The sequence below is a fragment of the Saccopteryx bilineata genome, chromosome 2 (genome assembly GCF_036850765.1).
Source record: "Saccopteryx bilineata isolate mSacBil1 chromosome 2, mSacBil1_pri_phased_curated, whole genome shotgun sequence".
In the NCBI taxonomy this organism is placed as follows: Eukaryota; Metazoa; Chordata; class Mammalia; order Chiroptera; family Emballonuridae; genus Saccopteryx; species Saccopteryx bilineata.
The window spans coordinates 189525934-189547870 of record NC_089491.1 but is presented as its reverse complement, the minus strand read 5'-3'; the positions used below and the strand labels follow the sequence as shown (position 1 = coordinate 189547870).

The window sequence follows — 21937 nt, the reverse complement described above, 5'->3', positions numbered from 1 at the left end:
TTTAAAAAATGTCATTGGAAGTTTGATGGAAATTGCATTAAATTTGTATATTGCTTTGGGTAATATAGCCATCTTGATTATATTTATTCTTCCTAGCCAAGAACAAGGTATATTCTTCCATCTCATTATATCTTTTTCGATTTCCCTTAACAATGGTTTATAGTTTTCATTATATAAGTCCTTTACATTCTTTGTTATGTTTATTCCTAAGTATTTTATTTTTTTTGTTGCAATCGTGAAGGGGATTATTCTTTTGAGTTCCTTCTCAGTTGTTTCATTGTTGGCATATAGAAAGGCTATTGACTTCTGTATGTTAATTTTGTATCCTGCGACCTTACTGTATTGGCTTATTTTTTCTAGTAGTCTTTTTGTGGATTCTTTGGGGTTTTCGATGTATAGGATCATATCATCTGCAAAAAGTGATACCTTTACTTCTTCTTTTCCGATATGGATGCCTTTTATTTCTTTGTCTTGTCTGATTGCTCTGGCTAGAACCTCTAGTACCACATTAAATAAGAGTGGAGAGAGTGGACAACCCTGTCTTGTTCCTGATTTAAGGGGGAAAGCCTTCAGTTTAGTGCCATTTAATATGATGTTAGCTGATGGTTTATCATATATGGCCTTTATCATGTTGAGATATTTTCCTTCTATACCCATTTTGTTGAGAGTCTTAAACATAAAATTGTGTTGTATTTTATCGAAAGCCTTTTCTGCGTCTATTGATAAGATCATGTGGTTTTTGTTCTTTGTTTTGTTGATATGGTGTATTACATTAACCGTTTTACGTATGTTGAACCATCCTTGAGATTCTGGGATGAATCCCACTTGATCATGATGTATTAATTTTTTAATATGTTGTTGTATTCGATTTGCTAGTATTTTGTTTAGTATTTTAGCATCTGTATTCATTAGAGATATTGGTCTGTAGTTTTCTTTTTTTGTGCCATCCTTGCCTGGTTTTGGTATGAGGGTTATGTTGGCCTCATAAAATGTGTTTGGAAGTATTGCTTCTTCTTCAATTTTTTGGAAGACTTTGAGTAGAATAGGAACCAAGTCTTCTTTGGATGTTTGATAAAATTCGCTGGTATAGCCGTCAGGGCCTGGACTTTTATTTTTGGGGAGGTTTTTAATGGTTTTTTCTATTTCTTCTCTACTGATAGGTCTGTTTAGGCTTTCTGCTTCTTCTTGACTCAGTCTAGGAAGGTTGTATTTTTCTAGGAATTTATCCATTTCTTCTAGGTTGTTGAATTTAGTGGCATAAAGTTTTTCATAGTATTCTACAATAATTCTTTGTATATCTACGGTGTCCGTGGTGATTTCTCCTCTTTCATTTTGGATTTTGTTTATATGAGTTCTTTCTCTTTTTTCCTTGGTAAGTCTTGCCAAAGGTTTGTCAATTTTGTTGATCTTTTCAAAGAACCAGCTCCTTGTTCTATTAATTTTTTCTATAGTTTTTCTGTTCTCTAATTCATTTATTTCTGCTCTGATTTTTATTATCTCCTTTCTTCGGCTGGTTTTGGGTTGTCTTTGTTCTTCTTTTTCTAGTTCCTTAAGGTGGGAAGTTAAGTGGTTCACTTGGTCTCTCTCTTGTTTGTTCATATATGCCTGAAGCGATATGAACTTCCCTCTTATCACTGCTTTTGCTGCATCCCATAGATTCTGATATGTCGTATTGTCATTTTCATTAGTCTGTATATATCTTTTGATCTCTGCACTTATTTCTTCTTTGACCCATTCATTTTTTAAAAGTATGTTGTTTAGTTTCCACATTTTTGTGGGATTTTTTTCCTCTTTTTTGCAGTTGAATTCTAGTTTCAAGGCTTTATGATCAGAAAATATGCTTGGTACAACTTCAATTTTTCTGAATTTGCTGATGTTGTTTTTGTGGCCCAACATATGGTCAATTCTTGAGAATGATCCAGGTACACTGGAGAAAAATGTATACTCTGTCACTTTGGGATGAAATATCCTGTAGATGTCTATCATATCCAGGTGCTCTAGTGTTTTGTTTAAGGCCACTATGTCTTTGTTGATTCTCTGTTTGGATGACCGATCTAGAGCCGTCAGCGGTGTATTGAGGTCTCCAAGTATGATTGTATTTTTGTCAGTTTTTGTTTTAAGATCAATAAGTAGCTGTCTTATATATTTTGGTGCTCCTTGGTTTGGTGCATATATATTAAGAATTGTTATGTCTTCTTGATTCACTGTCCCCTTAGCCATTATGAAATGGCCATTTTTGTCTCTGAGTACTTTTCCTGTTTTGTAGTCAGCATTATCCGATATGAGTATTGCTACACCTGCTTTTTTTTGGACGTTATTTGCTTGGAGTATTGTTTTCCAGCCTTTCACTTTGAATTTGTTTTTATCCTTGTTACTTAGATGAGTTTCCTGTAGGCAGCATACAGTTGGATTTTCTTTTTTAATCCATTCTGCTACTCTGTGCCTTTTTATTGGTGAGTTTAATCCATTTACATTTAGTGTAATTACTGATACTTGTGAGTTCCCTATTGCCATTTTATATCTTGCTTTCTGTTAGTTTTGTGTCTTGTTTGATCCTTCTCTTTCGTTTTTCTATCTTTTGTTTTTATTTGGTTGTATTCCATACATCTTTCCTCTGTTGCTATCTTTTTTATCTCATGTGCTTCTGTGGTGGTTTTTTCAATGGTGGTTACCTTTGAGTAATGAAAAGGGTCCCTACCCTGTTCATTGTAGCGAACTATTTTGTGAGTACTTTTGCACTCCATCGTCCTTTGCTACTGTTAATCTCCATCTTCTCCCCCTCTTTCTTTTTGTTGTTGTCACAGTTTAAATTTGGTTTTATTGTGTTCTTTTTGGAGCTTTTACTTGTGGCTCTGTTTTTTTTTTGTTCTTTGTATCTGATTGGAGAACCCCCTTTAGTAATTTCTGGAGTGGGGGTTTTCTGATGATAAATTCCCTCATCTTTTCTGTATCTGTGAATGTTTTTATTTGTCCTTCATATTTGAAGGATAGCTTTGATGGGTATAGTATTCGTGGCTGAAAGTTCCTCTCTTTCAGGGCTTTAAATATTGGGGTCCACTCTCTTCTAGCTTGTAGAGTTTCTGCTGAGAAATCTGATGATAATCTAATGGGCCTTCCTTTATATGTTGTATTCTTCTTTTCCCTGGCTGCCTTGAGTATTTTTTCTTTGCTGTTGGTTTGTGTCAATTTCATTATGATATGCCTTGGAGTAGGTTTGTTGGGGTTAAGAAAACTCGGAGTTCTGTTTGCTTCTTGAACTTGAGGCTTTAGTTCTTTCCACAGGCTTGGGAAGTTCTCATCTATTATTTGTTTGAGTATGTTCTCCATTCCATTTTCTCTCTCTTCTCCCTCTGATATACCTATTATTCTTATGTTATTCTTTTTGATGGAGTCAGATAATTCTTGTAGGGCTATCTCATTTTTTTTAATTTTTGAGTCTCTTTCTTCTTCTCTCTGTTGTGCCTCAAGTTGCTTGTCTTCTATTTCACTAATCCTCTCTTCTATCTGACCTGTTCTATTAGCTATGCTTGTTATTTCGTTTTTCAGCTCGTGAATTGAGTTTTTCATCTCTGTTTGATTTGTTTTTATAGTTTCAGTTTCCTTGGACATATATTCTTTGTGTTCGTTGAGTTGTTTTCTGAGCTCTCTAAATTGCCTTTCTGTGTTTTCTTGTATATCTCGGAGGATTTTTAGTATTTCTATCTTGAATTCTCTGTCATTTAGCTCCAAGGTTTCCAATATATTAAATTTTTTCTCCATAGATTTTTCCTCATCTAGCTGTGTTACCTCTCTTTCTTTTGTATCCATGATATTCGATTTTCTCTTCCTTAATGGCATCTGAGGGTGGTTTTGTTGATAGTATTAATGAGATTTAATAAAGAATAAAAAGTTTAAAAAAAATAAAAAATAAAAAAAATAGAAGAGTTGTTTTTTTAAAAAAAATAATAATGAAATAAAGAAAAATAAAATAAAATAAAAATTTTTTAAAAAAAGGAAATTATTCCCCCCCCCTCCTTTTTTCCTCTCCTCTCCTCTCCCCTCTTTCTTGAGAAAATCTTGTGTTGGACTGTGAATTATAACAAACAATGCCTGTGATGGAGGGCCTGAATTGGGGAAAAGTAATAAAGTGGCAAAAAAAGAAAAAAAAAAGGAAAAAAAAAAAGAAAAAAGAAAAAAAAAAGAGCGTATGGACCCACAAAAAACAAATAAGGAAAAAATTTGGGTCAAGAATAAAATGATTTGCTTTTAGGTGTTGGTTGTCTAAGAGTTATGATGAGAGGAATAAGAGGAAAACGGAAAAATGGGGGGACAAATTAAAAACTTACTATTGTATTTAGTGGAACAAGAACTAGATAATATGGAGAGCCAGGGATGGGAGCACTGCTAGTGAGTTAAAAAGGTGAAGTAAAAACCCCCCAAAATGCCACAAACATAGGTTTGAGTCCCAGATAAGATAATTTGTTTGTTATTGAGGTTTGAATGAGAGGAGATGTAAAGGAGAAAGGAAGAAACTAATATAGAGGGAGAAAAGAAAGAGAGAGAGAGAAAAAAAGAGGGAACCACTAAAAGAAGAAAAAAGAAAGGAGAGAGAGAGAGAGAGTTAAGGGTTTTGGAGTGCAACCCTCATAGAGAGAAAGGAAGAGAAGAGAAAAGATAATGGGAGATGTAACACTTATGGATAGTGTAGTTCAAGGAGAGGAGAGAGTAAGACCGGTAGAGAGTTAATCGGCCAAATTAGAGGAGGAAAAAAAAGTATCAAGAATGAAGATAAGAGAAACAAACGAACAAATATAATAAAATGGGATAGGTTATAAAGTCTGCAGATTATTCTTGATTTTGAGAGGTTATCTTCTTGCTTTTTCTTTTCTCTCCCTCTTCCTGGTCGGTGACTCTGTACCCCGGGTTCTGCCCCTTTGGCACGCTCAGGTAGAGGTTTGCAGTTGATAAATCTCTATGGCAATGTCATGTATTGTGCTTTGGTCTCATTGGCAGTCGAAGCTCATTAGCATTTATAGGCTCTGACAGTGAGAGAGTCCGTGTTCCTGGAGCCTTTCTCCTAGTCTTTCCTTCCTCAATTAGTCGCCTGAGAATCCAGCTATGGGGTTGCTGCTGCCTCTGCCTGGATAGTAAGAGGCTCAAAGAGCTGGCAACTCCCCACTCTATTTCCACTCAGCACAGGGCTCTGGGTAAGGCTCAGTCAGTCAGAGCTGCTAGCATAATCAGGCGGGCTTTCCGCCCACTCAAAGACCACTGGCTCTGCCACTCTGTCCGGTAACACAGGCGGGCGCCCACTTCCGGGGCGCTTGGAGGAAACTCTCACTCACTGTCTGCGACTAGGATATCCGGCCAGCAGTCTCACGCTCTGAGTAAAACCTCCAACCGCAGGGAAAAGTTGCAGCGTTGGAATTGAGTCTCGCTCCGTCCCCGTGCGCGGCTTTTGCAAGGCGCTGGGGCGGCCCGAGATTCCGCTTTGGCCCACACAAAGGCCCCTGACTCTGCCCCTCTGTGCGATAACACGGGCGCGCACTGCCGAGGTACTCGGAGGAATCACTCACTCCTTATATGCGCGCGCAAACCAGGATATGAGGCCGGCCGCGGTTCCCTCTGAGTGAAACACTCTCCAGCACGGAAAATCTCCACCGTTGGAATTAGTTCTCACTCCCTCCCGTGCGTGGCTTTCCCAGGGCACTGGAACTGCCCAGAAACTCTGCCCTCGGCCCACAGAAAGGCCTCTGACCCTGCCTCTCCGTGGGGCAACACGGGCACCGCACTCTAGGAAGAAATTCTCGCCCACTAACTGCGCACCGACCAGGAGACCGGGTAAAATGGCCGCTCCGCTTGTCTTTCTTTGTTTGGGTTTGGCGCGAGTGTTAGCTTTTATTGCCCGGGTTGCCACAGGATCAGATTTTCCTCGGCTTGGATCTCCGTGCCACAGCCTGGTTCGGCCGTTTGTGCCGTGGCGGCCTGGATCTATTCACCCCCTTTGCCCGCCTCAGTTTCTATATTCACAGTTACCAGAGAAAGCCACCCTGTTTAGGTTAGTGAGGAAGGCGGAGCATTTCTTACTCCCTATTTCCTTCGGGGTTTGGTTATATATTTAGCCAATTTTTCACTCAATCATACCTTTGGGTGTATTGCAAAGCATCTGGAAGCTCCAAGTATAGGTTTTTCTGTTTCTGGTTGAAGATCTTGTTGAGTTTTGGGGGAGATTTATCGGTATCGCTTCCTACCCCGCCATTACTCTGACGTCATCTCCAATACAAAGCTTTTTTTTAAGAATTGATTTTCCTTTGGCAGGTTCTGGCATCACTCATACTACTTTCCTCTTAAGATAGTCAAATTATAAATAGAACTTGCATTTTATATAACACTGATGTGAATTTCTTGGAAGCACTAATAATCAAATGTCTTTCATTGGTTTCTTCAGTTTGATTGGTTTATTTAGAATATCATATTTTCTTGGGCATTTATCAGAGGATCCAGTTTGCTTCAGAAACTTTGTAAATTGTGATACTAGACTAATTTCTTTCTTTTTTTTTTTTTTTGTATTTTTTTTGTATTTTTTTTCTAAAGCTGGAAACGGGAAGTCAGACAGACTTCCCACATGCGCCCGACCGGGATCCACCTGGCACGCCCACCAGGGGGCGATGCTCTGCCCCTCCGGGGCGTCGCTCTGTTTCGACCAGAGCCACTCTAGCCCCTGGGGCAGAGGCCAAGGAGCCATCCCCAGTGCCCGGGCCATCTTTGCTCCAATGGAGCCTCGGCTGCAGGAGGGGAAGAGAGAGACAGAGAAGAATGAGAGGGGGAGGGGTGGAGAAGCAGATGGGCACTTCTCCTGTGTGCCCTGGCCGGGAATCGAACCCGGGACTTCTGCACGCCAGGCCGACGCTCTATCACTGAGCCAACCGGCCAGGGCCTAGACTAATTTCAAAATACTAGTGGTATTCAGCCTGACCAGGTGGTGGCGCAGTGGATAGAGCGTTGGACTGGGATGCAGAGGACCCAGGTTCGAGACCCTGAGGTCGCCAGCTTGAGCGTGGGCTCATCTGGTTTGAGCCAAGCTCACCAGCTTGGACCCAAGGTCTCTGGCTCGAGCAAGGGGTTACTCGGTCTGCTGAAAGCCCACGGTCAAGGCACATATAAGAAAGTAATCAATGAATAACTAAGGTGTCGCAATGAAAAACTAATGATTGATGCTTCTCATCTCTCTTCATTCCTGTCTGTCTGTCCCTGTCTATCCCTCTCTGACTCTCTCTCTGTCTCTAAAAACAAAACAAAACAAAATCTAGTGGTATTCAGATGTGAACTTTATAAGATGAACCTTGACAGGTCTTAAATAGGTCAGTTTTTGAATAACTCAGAAATTGAGTATATTTTGATAGTCAATTTAAAATTGACCGTATTTGGGTATGTTTGAAATATGGGGTAATTATCCATTAAATTTTAAAATATTTTATAGAAATGTGAATTTGGGGGGTTCTGGTTAGCCATTTGACTTCTTTTCATCTCACCCTGTTCTTCTTTATTTTGTGTTATTTGTGAACCGCGAAGACTAATAAAAATAGCTCTTTATGAGCTATTTTTCTTGTTGTTGAGTCTCCTCTTTTGATGCCTTTTGAGATTTTATCAAGGCAAAATAGTTGCCTGTTTTTCCCTTTCTTTCTCATTGTCAGTCTCCTCTCTTCTACCTTTACAAATAATTTACTGCTCTTTGCCCTTGCCAAGAACTTCTCCCCCACCCACACATACCCATGCACACCTGCCTACCTGTTTAGGACATGAATTTTTGGAATTAGTCTCACTAGGTTCTTTTGTCACTCCACAGAGGGAAGACTAGTAGTGAAGATGAGAGATTAGAGTTAAAAAATTTTGGAAAAAAGTAGATAAGTTTAAGACTAGTATTAACTTTTTCTCTCCTGTTTTTTTTTTTTTTTTAATTAATTCAGTTAAGGACAGTGGAGACTTAACCTGATCAGTCTAATTGGAATTCGGCAATAAAGTCATTAAATAAAACTTTTACTTCTTTCCACTTTTCTTCCTCCTCTTCCTCTTTTTCTACTTGACTCTCTTACTCTCTCTTTTATCTGAATTGGAGTTGAACAAGATGAACAAGTCAAGTTGGTCGATTAGGATGCTGTTGCAGCTAATCCAAGTAGAGATGATGGTGGCCTAGTCTAGGGCACTGACAGTGAAATGAATAGAAATAATTGAATTTGAGAAATATTTAAGATGTGGAATAGATTTTAATGTTGCAAAGATATCTGCATTATCAAAAGGATAGTTAGTTGTGACATAGTATATCTGTGTTGGAAAGAGGTGATATAGAAATCAAAACATGACTTGAAAAAAACGAGCTTTGTAGGGAATTAATTGATTTGCTTACAAATTGTTTGAAATGGTAATTGCAAAGCACCTCTTTACTTTTTACTGGTATCTGCTCAAACCAAAACAAGGAGTTGGCTAAGTTTTATATATTGACAATTTAGGGGCAGGGGAGAAGGGGAGTAAAGAGGGACAAATGTGTAGTGATGGAATATGATTTGACTTTGGGTGATGGGCACACAATGTGATCAACAGTTCATATGTGATAGAAGTGTTTACCTAAAACCTATGTACACTTTTTTTTTAAATTTTTATTTATTTATTTATTTTTTACAGAGACAGAGAGTAAGTCAGAGAGAGGGATAGACAGGGACAGACAGACAGGAACGGAGAGAGATGAGAAGCATCAATCATTAGTTTTTCATTGCGCATTGCAACACCTTAGTTGTTCATTGATTGCTCTCTCATACGTGCCTTGACCGCGGGCCTTCAGCAGACCGAGTAACCCCTTGCTGGAGCCAGTGACCTTGGGTTCAAGCTGGTGGGCTTTTCCTCAAACCAGATGAGCCCACGCTCAAGCTGGCGACCTCAGGGTCTCGAACCCGGGTCCTCTGCATCCCAGTCTGACGTTCTATCCACTGCGCCACCGCCTGGTCAGGCTATGTACACTACTTATTGATCACTGTCACTCCATTAAGTTCTAAATTAAAAAAAGGTCAAATCAGGAATACCTTATGTTTTGAAAATATCACCATTAGATTTGTCTTGTGGCCAAGATGGAAGAATAGGGATTGGACTTATCTTCTCTCCAGAAATAGCAAAAAAGAAAAAAAAATTAAGAAAATATAAGAAATAACAGTTTTTAAGACATCAGATATCTGGCAATGGGTCCCTGATAGATGAGAAACATGAGGTGAACTCTATGAGTACTCCAGCTTACTCCCTGGAGGAACTCACTATATAGAAGGAACTTGACTGCTCTTGCCATGAAAGATGCAGTATGAATTTAAATATATGAAAACCCAAAACTATTTTTTTTGTCCAAAACTATTTTTGATAAATTCTCACTAAGTGTGTTATTTAACTTGACTAAATATTGATATTTTTTCAGTTGTTCATTTATAGCTGTTTGAAATAGAAATTAGGATTTAAAATATGAATAGAAACTACATAGAATAGAAATAGAAATTATAGTAGAGATATAACTGTTTATTAAAAGTAGAAATTTACTATTATAGGAATATACCTAGATATTTATGAAGGCATTATCTTCTAAATCATAGGGCAAGAATAGTAAAATTTTGATTTTCTTTTTCACCATGCCTTTTCTAATTTATTTCATTCTCTTTAGTGTTGAAATTAGACAAATAATTTATATAACCCAAATTTGAGTATTCTTTCTAGATATGACCTTTACCTTTTAAAACGAAGAGAAATTGGTTCGATTCCCGGCCAGGGCACATAGGAGAAGCGCCCATTTGCTTCTCCACCCCTCCGCCGCGCCTTCCTCTCTGTCTCTCTCTTCCCCTCCCGCAGCCAAGGCTCCATTGGAGCAAAGATGGCCCGGGCGCTGGGGATGGCTCTGTGGCCTCTGCCCCAGGCGCTAGAGTGGCTCTGGTCGCAACATGGCGACGCCCAGGAGGGTCGCAACATGGCGACGCCCAGGATGGGCAGAGCATCGCCCCCTGGTGGGCAGAGCGTCGCCCCCTGGTGGGCGTGCCGGGTGGATCCCGGTCGGGCGCATGCGGGAGTCTGTCTGACTGTCTCTCCGTTTCCAGCTTCAGAAAAATGCAAAAAAAAAAAAAAAAAAAAAAAAAAAAAAAAAAAAAATCCCAGTAAAACGAAGAGAAATTGTTGAATAGAAAATTCATTTTAATGTGATTAGTTTTAGTTAACAGTTTTGCCTTGTCTTTTAAAAAATTTTTTTTTATTTTTTAATTTATTTTTATTTTTATTTTTTTTTAAGTGAGAGGAGGGGAGATAGACTCCTTCATATGCCCTGACCAGGATCCACCCGGCAACCCCAGTCTGGGACTGATGCACTGACCAACTGAGCCACTGGCTGTGGGAGGGGAAGAGAGAGACGGGGCAGAGAGTGGGGGTGAGAAGCAGATGGTAGCTTCTCATGTGTATCCTGACTGGGGATTGAGCCCAGAATGTCTGCACACCTGGCCAACGCTCTATCCACTGAGTCAACCGGCCAGGGCCTAAAAAATTCTTCTTAACATATTAAAGATGTGTGCCTATGCTATGTTACTTTATAAAGCTCTTATTTATACTTTAAAACAATATTATTAAAGCCGTTTTAAGAGTGCATCTTTTTTTGGTAGTTATTTTGACTAATTTTATTGAGAAGTAATTAATATATCATTTCATTAAATATTTTTGATAGTTCTCTAATCTGGCTGTAAGAGTTTATATTATCTGTTAATAGTGGCCCTACTCTTTTATTCCTAGATTTTTTTGTGTGTGTATTGTATCTAAATCTTATATAATTCTTTTTTCTGCTATTTAAATCATTGTACTCAAAGAGTTGAATATAAATAAACTTTCAAACCACCCATTCAAGGCAAATAAATGCCTTGCCATCTTAAGTCAGGACTTAAAACAAAGGAGGGAGGATTTAGGCCCTTCTTTACATTTCTTAATTAAAAGTCACCTTTGGGCAGTTTTTCATATTTGATTGTTGAATATATAGAAGTTGCAGTTTAGTGTGTAAATTTTCAGTTACCTTATTTTTAATAACAATAAATTTTGAGCTCCTTATACTTTAAAATGACATTTTATGTATGATTTGTTTGGCAAAGGTAGAATAGACTTTTGCTTCCTATTTCTCATTTATAGGATCCCTTAAAAGTAGGCTTTCAAATTAAATAGATTTAATTTAGAGAAACCCAGCTTTGCACATGGACTGTTATTCACAGTAAATGTAGGATATACGTGAATGTAATTACCCAGGAACATGGTACTAAAAAGTTTTGTATGCATATATAATTTTGTCTAAACATACCTTCTATTGGTAATCTTGTAGTCCTGAAGTCCCCTTCTTTCATAGGCATTTTGCACTCTCACCAAGATACCCAATTGCTTCTATCTTGACTCCATCTTCTAAAATAGGTTTAGGATTAACTGGAACATACAGATTTAGCTCTGAAGTGATCCTGTTAGTAGCCATTTTCCCCCTGGAACTAAGGATTAACATATCAGTAAAATGTGGTGGCATATTTTCTACTCCAGAAATTAAGGAATTGACCATACTTTTAAAGAACATGCCATGATTCTTTGAAGACTTTATAATTTGAAAGGTTTTACTCTGTGTGTGTGTGTGTGTGTGTGTGTGTGAGAGAGAGAGAGAGAGAGAGAGAGAGAGAGAGAAGGGGGGAAGGAAGGGAGGGAGGGAGGAAGGAAGGAAGGAGAGGACAGAGGAAAGAGAAAAAGAAAGAGAAAGAAAAAGAGAGAAAAGAAAGAAAAAAGGATTTTATTTTTCTCTTTGGAAAATACATTTTGGCTCAGGCTTGAAACACCCCCTCTCCCACCCCTGCCACTATCCTCCAGAATTTTATGTCTCAGATATGGCAGTAGAAGAGGTTCTTTCTATGTATCTAGTATATTTTAATTAAGCTTAGATTAACATTTCTTCTATATTTTATCACTTTGTGTGTTTAATTTTTGCTGGCATACAGTTGATAAAATATCATTTGTTTTAGAGTTTAAAGTCAAGTTAGTCTGTTGACTTATCTTCCAAATCTAATATTTTGAACTCTGACTTGACAGTATACAGTGTCATTCATATAAAATAGGGAAGTTTTCTTGGGGTTGTAAAGTAATTAGTCCATCTTCCAATTTTCTACCTCCTTACATTCTAATGATTAGTTCTAAACTCCCTTTTTTTTTTCTTTTACAGAGACAGAGAGAGAGTCAGAGAGGGATAGACAGAGACAGACAGGAATGGAGAGATGAGAAGCATCAATTATTAGTTTTTTGTTGCGCATTGTGACACCATAGTTGTTCATTGATTGCTTTCTCATATGTGCCTTGATCATGGGCCCTCAGCAGACCGAGTAACCCCTTGCTCGAGCCAGCGACCTTGGGTCCAAGCTGGGAACTTTTGCTCAAACCAGATGAGTCCGTGCTCAAGCTAGCGACCTCGGGGTCTTGAAACTGGATCGTCATCCAGTCAGACGCTCTATCCATTGTGCCACCACCTGGTCAGGCTAAACTACTTTCGATTGATTAAATTCTTTGTGTTATGATTCAGTGCTCTAAACTTAGTTTATATGTATACATAAAATGTGGGTGAAGTACATATGAACATACTGAATTATTTCTTTGGTTGACCCTATTGGAAGTTGAATTCAAATATCATTTATGTTAATGGCCAAAGTATCATATCCCTTGACTATATAAAATGTGATTTCGAACAACTGTTAAGAAAATTTTTAATGTAATGTTATATTAAAATATTTTTAATGTTACATAAGTTACGTGTGATACTTTGCAGGCATTGGGGCTTCTATTATGTTTTTATTATATCTTGATTTTTGCCGTGTATTTAAGTGTTTTTCTTGTCTGTGTTCTTTTTAAATACATGGCATCGTGTTATTGAGAAAATGTCTTAAGAGCTTACAAAAAAAGAAGTGATTAATTATGGAATAAAGGCAGTTTGACCTTTTTATAACTGGTAGACATGGTCTAAAGATACTAAATTTGAAACTTGTTGCTCAGTTTTGAGGTAGTCTCAACCTCCCAGTTCTCTAATTTGTGTTAGGATAGTTTGGTAATGATGCATATTGGACAATAAAGACAAATTATACATGTTTTTGAGGTTAAATCCTGCAAATGAAATGATTAAAATGAACTAATTTGATTAAGAAAAGTCCCTCAAAAAACTTATACAATCTCAAAATATGGAAACTAAAAAGCACTGTAAATGTTTTCAGTAAAATATTTTTACTTGGTAAATAAAATACTGTGGAATAATGCCTAGTACATTCAATGTCTCTTTTGGGCTTAAAGTATGTTAACTTACTGTATTTGATTTTTAAATAGACACCAAATCCTACCGCAAGCGAGTTTATTCCTAAAGGAGGATCAACCTCCAGGCTGAGTAACGTGTCCCAATCAAATATGTCTGCCTTCTCTCAAGTTTTCTCTCACCCATCCATTGGAAGTCCTGCTGCTGCTGCTGGATTAGCACCAGGTAAGTTGAGTAACTATTTCCAGTGAGTTCCAGATATCAAATCTGTAAGCACCATTTGCTCTTAATCAGAACTGAAATTGTACACTTGAATAATTTATATTTGAACACAATTTTATAGTCAAGATTTTGGTACCATAAGTTGAAAAATTGAAAACAAAATTTAAATATAAATGAAAATTGTATAGAAGGGTGTTTAAAAGCACAGAAATAAATTTAAAGAAGAAAATGGTTACTTAGGAAAACTATCTATCTGGACCTTAGTATTTCTCTTTTTTTAAAAAGTCATGATAACGTTTCGCTCAGAAACTTGTGTAAGAGTATATAAGAAACCAAATATTGATGTTTACATGTGCTTCAAAGTCTTTTTGTACTAAATTTATAAAATATTCTATATCATTTAAAATACAAATTTAGATGTATTTATTACCTTTCCAATGTTTGATTTTAATTTTTTAATAGTAATTTTTACTTGGGTAAAGTATTATAGCAGTAAGGGTTGTTGAATTAGGGAAAACAGTACAAGTTTACCCATAATGACAGAAGAATTCGAATGAATGTACTTATACCCCAGGGGTTCTGAGGCTTGGTTCAGAGTGACTCTTCGAGAACTCTATTTTGAAGTTATCTTAAAATGTTATGCAAATATTACATTCTAGTTCGTGACATAAACATTTATTATAATGTAAAAATATGCAAAATTTCTTAGAAATTTCATATTGTCCATCTCTACTGCTGTGTACCTTATCAGAGAAGTAAGGTGTGCAAAATTATATTGAGTTCATTGTAAGCGCTGAGCCGGTTATCTTGTGTCTGTAAAATGTTTGAGCTATCCACACAGATTATGTTTCTAGAACTTGTACTGGACAATCGTCACTTAGTTTTGAATGTCTCAAAAAAACAAACAAAATGGAATATTAATACACTATACGAAACCAAAATATCTGTCTAGATCAGCTTGGATGTATTACTATCTCTAGGACTTAATCATTTTAGTAAGATAAATTGATGGTTTTGATACTGGTATGGGGAAAATGAGAGGAGGTGATGCTAATTTCATGGAACAGAGCATCTGGTTTAGCTAGATAAGTATCAGGTTTACTCAGAGGCTCAGTAACCTTGTGTTGTCAAGGGTTTTATCATTGCCTTCTTGCCTTGTATTTCTCTGTCACTCTTCCTCTCCACTCATCTTTCCCTCCCTTCCCCTCACTTGTCCCCTTACCTTTTCTTCTACTTTGGCTCTTTCCAGGTTTAGTTAAACTTGTAAGCATTTTCCTTCCTTCCTAAGAGAGCAGTGTCAGAATTGAATATCCCTGGTAGCCTAAAAGTTTTTCTTTATAAGTAGTATGTGACTATAATTTTTCTTTCACTGAGGTGTGGTCACATTGTGTACATGAGCAGAATCTATGTTAGCTATACATCTAAAATTTCTTAGAGATTGGATTTCTGAGCAGTGTTTATAAAGCATCCACTATAATGGTATCCATATGCCAATTAGAAAACTTTGTAATTAAGTACCAATTTATTTTGGCATAACAACACATCTTCCCTTGTTTAAAAAATAAATATTTTTGTTCACATCTTTGATCAGGTTAGTTCAAGCTTGCCGTTTAGAAAAATAAACTTTTTAAATATTAGAAGAGTTAAAAATGACAAAGGGAATTAAAACAATTTTTAATTTATTGATTTGAGAGAGAGAGAAGCATTCATTTGTTGATCCACTTAGTTGTGCATTCATTGTTTGCTTCCCATATGTTTCCTGACCTGGGATTGAACCTGCAACCTTTGTGTTTCAGAATTAAACTTCAAGTGAGCTAACCGGCCAGGGCCCAAAGGGGACTTTATATCTTGAAAACGTTTAGTTAAGAAATCCATTAATGCTATGGTATTTAAGCTTTTCAATATGTATTAATGGGTGTAGGTAAGTTTTTCATCATCCCCAATTACCCAATTACAACCTAAATTTGGGATGAAATTGATTAATTTAAAAGTTGAATTACATGAGAAACTACTTACTCTTCTACCTAGCTCTAATGTTAAAATGATCCTTCTACTTTCTATTGATACGAGTAATTACTGTCAGGAACAATTGCAAATAGGTCAGTATATCATTTTAAGTATATTTCCAAATCTTTATACATGTAATTTAAAAATGGTTCTTCATTCAGATGACAACTGAGCTAAAATATTTTCTAAAAATACCAGAATGATGAATGGTTTTGTATTTATTTCTGTATATTTTGTCCATTTAGTTAATGGCTTAACATTGTCTGGAGATGAATAGAGAAAATATTAAGTCTAACTTTTAGAAAACAGTTTATGCCTTCAATGTCTTTCATTATTTCTGACCCTTAAATACTAGTTTTTCAAGGCCTATGAAAGGCTTTTGACATTTCTACTTTAAGGCTGTAGAATAGGGTCATCAAGTGTAACTTAGTGATTTACTTTATTGTTAATGCTTTTTGTCTATTACAGTTATAACCTATTGATAATTTTCAGTTCTAAAGTTTCATTTTCTTTTTTCAATTTCTCTTCCAGATTATTACCCTTGAAAATATGTCAAACTACTGATTTTGTAAAAAAGAAAATGTGAAGCTTAAATATGTATTTTGGCACTCAAATATATATTAGTGCAATATCATTTTCATTATATTTAAAATGTAAAGATATTTGAGCAAAGTTGAGTAGATATTAAGATTTTGAATTTCCTCAAATTTTATGAAACGAAAGCATAATTCTGGGAACAAAGTGGATCCTGAGTGACCAAGTCTCTTCTTTTAAAAACTTGTTTTGACCAGTGTTAAAATATGATATGTGTTTTTAAAAAAGTTTTAATGCAGCAAGTAAAACTTTACAAAAGTTATTTGAGTTTATAGCTAATTAGGCTTAAAAGGTACTTGAAAGTGTTAAAAATATGCAGTACATGATATGTTTTAATTAAATTATATACATAGTCATTTTATTTATTGTAGTTTAAGAAATCAAGGATTTATAGGTTTGTTTTATGCACAAATAATCTGAGAATAATAGCAAACATTCTAATTGTTTTATGAAGGTAGTTGTTACACAGGTATGGGGTATGGCACTTAACTTGGGCGTCATTGTCTTTGAGAACGCCTACAATTATATGTATTTTTTTAAAATTTGTAAATACACACTTTTCTCTAGTTCAGCTTATGTAGTCCTGAGGTTCACAACCTTCAAAAGTTAAGAATAAATATCAACCTTCAAAAGTTAAGAGTAAATATCAATTTCCCCTTTCCTCCACACCCTGAACTAGCCAGAAAATAAAATAAAGAATATTAGCTATTTTGTATTATATTAGCTAATATATTTTTATAATTTGGTACCCTCAGGAATATATAAGAATATATATTATTATATATATTCAAAATATATTATATATATTTTGCTAATATATTATATATATTATATATATTAGCAAAATCTATTTTATTTCCAGAGTGTGTTATAGTAAGAATACTTTTAAATACCCAAATCTAAAGATAGATATTTTAAATAGCTTTTGCTTTAGGCAAACAGTTTTTGGATTTTTATGGATGAAAACATGACTACATGAAGTATATGAAGTGATAGTTTATGCTTTAATTTTTGTGTGCCATAAAAAATAGTTTTATCATGAGAACCAATTACTGAATGTTTTTCTTAATCAGAATTTTTTTCTAAGAATGTTTTAATTTGGTATTAGACTCCGTAAACTAAGTGTTATGTGTTTTAATTACCTCAGTGTTAGTCTGTTTGAAAGTGTTTAAGAGAGGTAACAACAGGAGCATACATTTTTGGATGGTGTTGTGATACACCATCTGGAATGTACAATTTTGACTCAGGAATTAAGCATCTTTTGTTTTACTTAATTGTGTGTGGACACTTGGAAAGGACAGAGGGGAGTTTTTGGACTTGACATACCATCGTTGATTCATAAATGAGAAGGCTGTGACTTTCAGTATTTTCAAATACTCGTTCTTTCAAGATGAGGATGGTTTAGATTTTTGGACCATTTGATAATGTTTTATTGTAAATTATTATGGCAAATCTCAGATTGGTTTTGGGAAAAGCATTTATTTATACTGAATTTACCATTATTAAATAATTGTATTCACTTATATGGTTTTAGGTCTAGTTTTTAAAATACTTAGTAATTTATTATATATTCTTTTTTTTTTCTTAGTGAGAAGGGGGGAATCAGACACCCGCATGTACCCAACTAGGGTCTACCTGGCAAGCCCACTAGGGAGTGGTGCTCTGCCCATCTGGGGTATTGCTCTGTTGACTGGAGTCATTTTAGCATCTGAGGAGGATGCCTGGAGCCATCCTTAGTGCCTGGAGCCAACTTGCTCTAATTGAGCCTGCAGGGAGGAGAAGAGAGAAAGAAGGGGGTGAGGAGTGGAGAAGCAGATGGGCGCTTCTCCTGTGGATGCCCTGACCAGGAAATGAACCTGGGACATTCACACACCGGGCTGACGCTCCACCACTGAGCCAGCCAGCCAGGGCCATTCTTATATATTCCTGAGGGTACCAAATTATAAAAATATATTAGTTAATATAATATAAAATAGCTAATATTCTTTATTTTATTTTCTGGCTAGTTCAGGGTGTGGAGGAAAGGGGAAATTGATATTTACTCATCATTCTTGTTCAAAAATATTAAACTTTTTGCTATATAATTTATATACTTTAAAAAATATTTATTATACTGTTGAAAGGTTTGAGTAAAGTGATCCCTTTTACTTTTAATGTTGAATGCTAAAATATATTTTGTGATTCCTTAGCTGTATAACATTTCATATCATAGATTAATAAATGGACCTTAATTCATTTCAGTTGCATTTTAGTTGGCTTATGTGATGATCTGATATTGGTCATTGATTTAGGTCGAACCTTTGGCATTTACATAGTTCAGCCTTGTGCCAGTTTAGAGGTGGCATTCCCAACAGATTATCATCTAGCTTCTGCTTTGTCACTTATAGAAGCAATAAAGAACTCATTAGGTAATCAGGGCAACAAAGTGTACATTTTTAGTTTGAATATAAAAGAAAATTATATTTCATCTGAACTAAACTCTTGTCTTTTACCCAGTAGTCCTAGTTCTTTCCCTTTGTATTAAATGAATTAAATCAAAATCTTTTGTACATGATAGTCCTTTGAATTACTTTCTTTTTTAGGCTAGTTGTATGTATGGGTGTGTCCATATAACTGATTTGTTTGTATTACTGAAAAACAATAGAGGGCAAACTGGGTATTGTTATGTTAAAATTAACAAACTATATCGGTCAAAAATCACGAACTGTTGTTAAGTCATAATGGCTGAACACTAGTGGATAAAATTAAATCCACAGACCTATCTCACTGTATTACTAGTCTGATATCCAGCTAAGGATACCATTGAGAAGATGGGAATCTCTGCTAACAGTCTTGCAGATAGTGAATATCTAAGGTCATATTTAAAATTTCATTGTGTATCTTAGGCTCTACATTAGAATCACTAAAGACAAAAATTTTATAAGCTACCATTTTAGATTACTTTATGTTTCACTATATATATATAAACATATAATTACTGAAAAAAATTATGAAAAGTTAAGATTTTCCTTGTAATTATTTTTCTAAAGTCTACTGGATTCTGTGGAGCTCTCAAGCAGTTCTTTCATGAGTTTATTTTGATATTTCAGTTTCAACTGATTTCCCTGGATTTTTACACTTAATAGCAGTAGAGATAGTTTAGCCTTAAAATGTTTTTCTAGTTGTTTTAAATACCAGTCTAGATTTCCCAAGCATGTTACAGATTCCTTAAGAAAAGGGATCTTAGCTTGTACAAAGTTAAGCATATTGATGGTTTCTAGCAAATGTTGATTCATTTTAGCTTCATTTCTGTCCTGGGAAAATTTTTTTCTAATTGGTGGGTTTCTCTTAAGTATAGTGAATTTTTGTGATTCAGTAAACTCTTGTGATGAACTTCTTGAAAATGCAAATGTTTAAGAGGATATAGGTAAATAGTGATATGAGGAACAAAAATATGACTGTTGAAAAGTTTAACTGCATCACAACTAGAGTCACTGTGTGCTTTGTGGTGCTGAAACATTCTTAAAACCAGTTAAAATATTTGTAAGTATTATATTTAAATTCCATGTTTCCATTTTTATAACTACTTTATTTTTCAGGTATATTCAGCAGAATCACTCAAACCTTCCTGGTTTTCTAATTGGGGATTTTCTTTCTATATAGAAGAATAAAATAAAAGTTTATAGTTAAGATCACGGATCCAACTGTGTGAAGAAGGACTTTTCACTGCTCTGTAATGTTGAGCTCATCCTTGATGGGGCCTGCTATGTGTATGCATGTATATGGATAGAGATATTGATGTTGTGGAGAAGGTTACTAATAGAACTATAGAAACATAACTGAGTTGGGAGTGCCTGCTGGCTATATTTCCTTCCCAGTTGGGAATTTCAGGAGACTTGAGGCAAGACGTTAATGGCACAAAGGGGGATTTGGCTGCTGCATCTGGCTTGGAGACCTGTCAGGTAAGGTTTAAATAGTAGATACTCTTTTACTGGCTGGGGAATCCCTGCTTAATGTGTCCTGTTAGATTTGAGAGTTTCTGTTGTGGACTTCCTGTTTAAATCTCATATATTGGCTAACTTGTTCCTTAATTAAGGGGTAGGGGCTTGATGGGAGTAGGTAAGATTGTGTTTGACTAGAGGTGCAGTGGTCTACACATGCAGCAACATCTTTTGCTGTTCTTGAACCATTCTCATTGGACTCCATTGCCTTTAGAATATGGTACCAGTTTTTCTACTAAAGTGTCTATGACTTTTGGCACACCCTTTAATCCCTATGTTTTAGCATCTTTATTTTTATAATATAATATGAGATAGTTTTAAAAGTCTAATCCAAAATTCTATTGTTTTGTGACATGTTGACTTATGGGAGATAGGTACACTAAAAGGAGACAGAAATGAGAGTGATGAGGTGTAGAAAAAAGGAGGGAGGAGTTTGATATTTTACTAGACTTTAAAAGAACTTTCAAAAGTATATGGACTTCCTTGACATAGTCTGTATAAATAGGAAATCCCACCAACACTGCCTTTTTATCCTGGGTGGAAAGAGGGGAGTTTTGTTTCTACAGCATAAGATTAGAATCTGGGGTAACTCAGTGTTGTAGGTTTTGGATGATCTGAGGCAGAGAGAGAGAGCACATTTCTGATTCTTAGCTGGGTGTAGAGAGTTAGAAGTCAGTCTTTTTCTTTCCTTTCAATCAAATACGTTGAGGGCTCCAGGGACCACTTTTTTCTTGAACTGTTTATCTCATTGGTGCCCGGTGCATTGTGGTTACTCGGTGGAGAGGGAGTGTTGGTGTGAATAAAGTTACTGGCTGTTTGTAACATGTCTAGTTAGGAGCAGTCCTCTCATTCTATAGGAATGAATTCAGTGGTGCAGCGTCTTCTGACTAGTCTCAGCTTGACTAGTCATTCATATATGAAAGTCATCTTGTTTTCTTACTCTTTTTGCCTTCAGATATGTATTACGCTGAAAAAGGAATATGGGAAGGCTCTTAAAAGGAGGAGAATTAAGAGATGTATCTCTTTTTAAAACCCCCAGTGCACACAGATGTGTAAAACTAACATAAATACTATACTCAGATGTGGACTGCATATTTATATAGTGATACTGTGCACTTCTGAACTTTTTAGTCATAAATTTCTTACATATTAATAGGTTTAAAGTGAGATGTTTTCTTATGATTTTATAAATATTTTCCCCTATTTTATATGTGATCATCCAGATTTTAGACTGGTGTTTCTATAAATTGTAACTCAAAGTCCCTTTGTGGGGCTTCATACCTTGTAGAAAACAGTTAAGATCAATAGGATACTAACATAATTACAGTTATCAGACTGATGTGTAATCCAGTGGTTTTCGACCTGTTTACACTGGGGGACCAGTGAAAATAGAATTATTTCAGGGACTGCTAAGGCAGAAATCACCCTGAGCATAAGTGAAGTTGACTAAGATCAATGGGTCTATAATCTTTTTTTTATTTTTAAGTGTGAGAAGGGTAGACAGAGACTCCTGCATGTGCCCTGACTGGGATCCACCCAGCAAGCCCACTAATGGGCAATGCTCTGCCTATCTGGGGCCCTTGCTCCGTTGCAACCAGAGCCATTGCAGGCATCCCCAAACTACGGCCTGCGGGCCTGCATGCGGCCCCCTGAGGCCATTTATCGAGCCCCCTGCCACACTTCCTGAAGGGGCACCTCTTTCATTGGTGGTCAGTGAGAGGAGCACTGTATATGGCGGCCCTCCCAACGGTCTGAGGGACAATGAACTGGCCCCCTGTGTAAAAAGTTTGGGGACCCCTTAGTACCTCAGGCAGAGTCCTTGAGCCATCCTCAGTGC

The 21937-nt window shown here is 36.3% G+C and overlaps 1 protein-coding gene across 7 annotated transcripts in view; it reads left to right on the top strand.

The window, feature by feature from the left end:
• Positions 1 to 21937, top strand: part of PAN3 (poly(A) specific ribonuclease subunit PAN3) — a 147821-nt gene that overhangs the window by 60334 nt on the left and 65550 nt on the right. For all 7 annotated transcript variants that reach the window (XM_066258947.1, XM_066258951.1, XM_066258950.1 and 4 more), the window contains one exon: positions 13372 to 13522. In XM_066258947.1, the coding sequence (XP_066115044.1) occupies positions 13372 to 13522 (151 nt within the window). The remainder of the gene's footprint in view (positions 1 to 13371; positions 13523 to 21937) is intronic.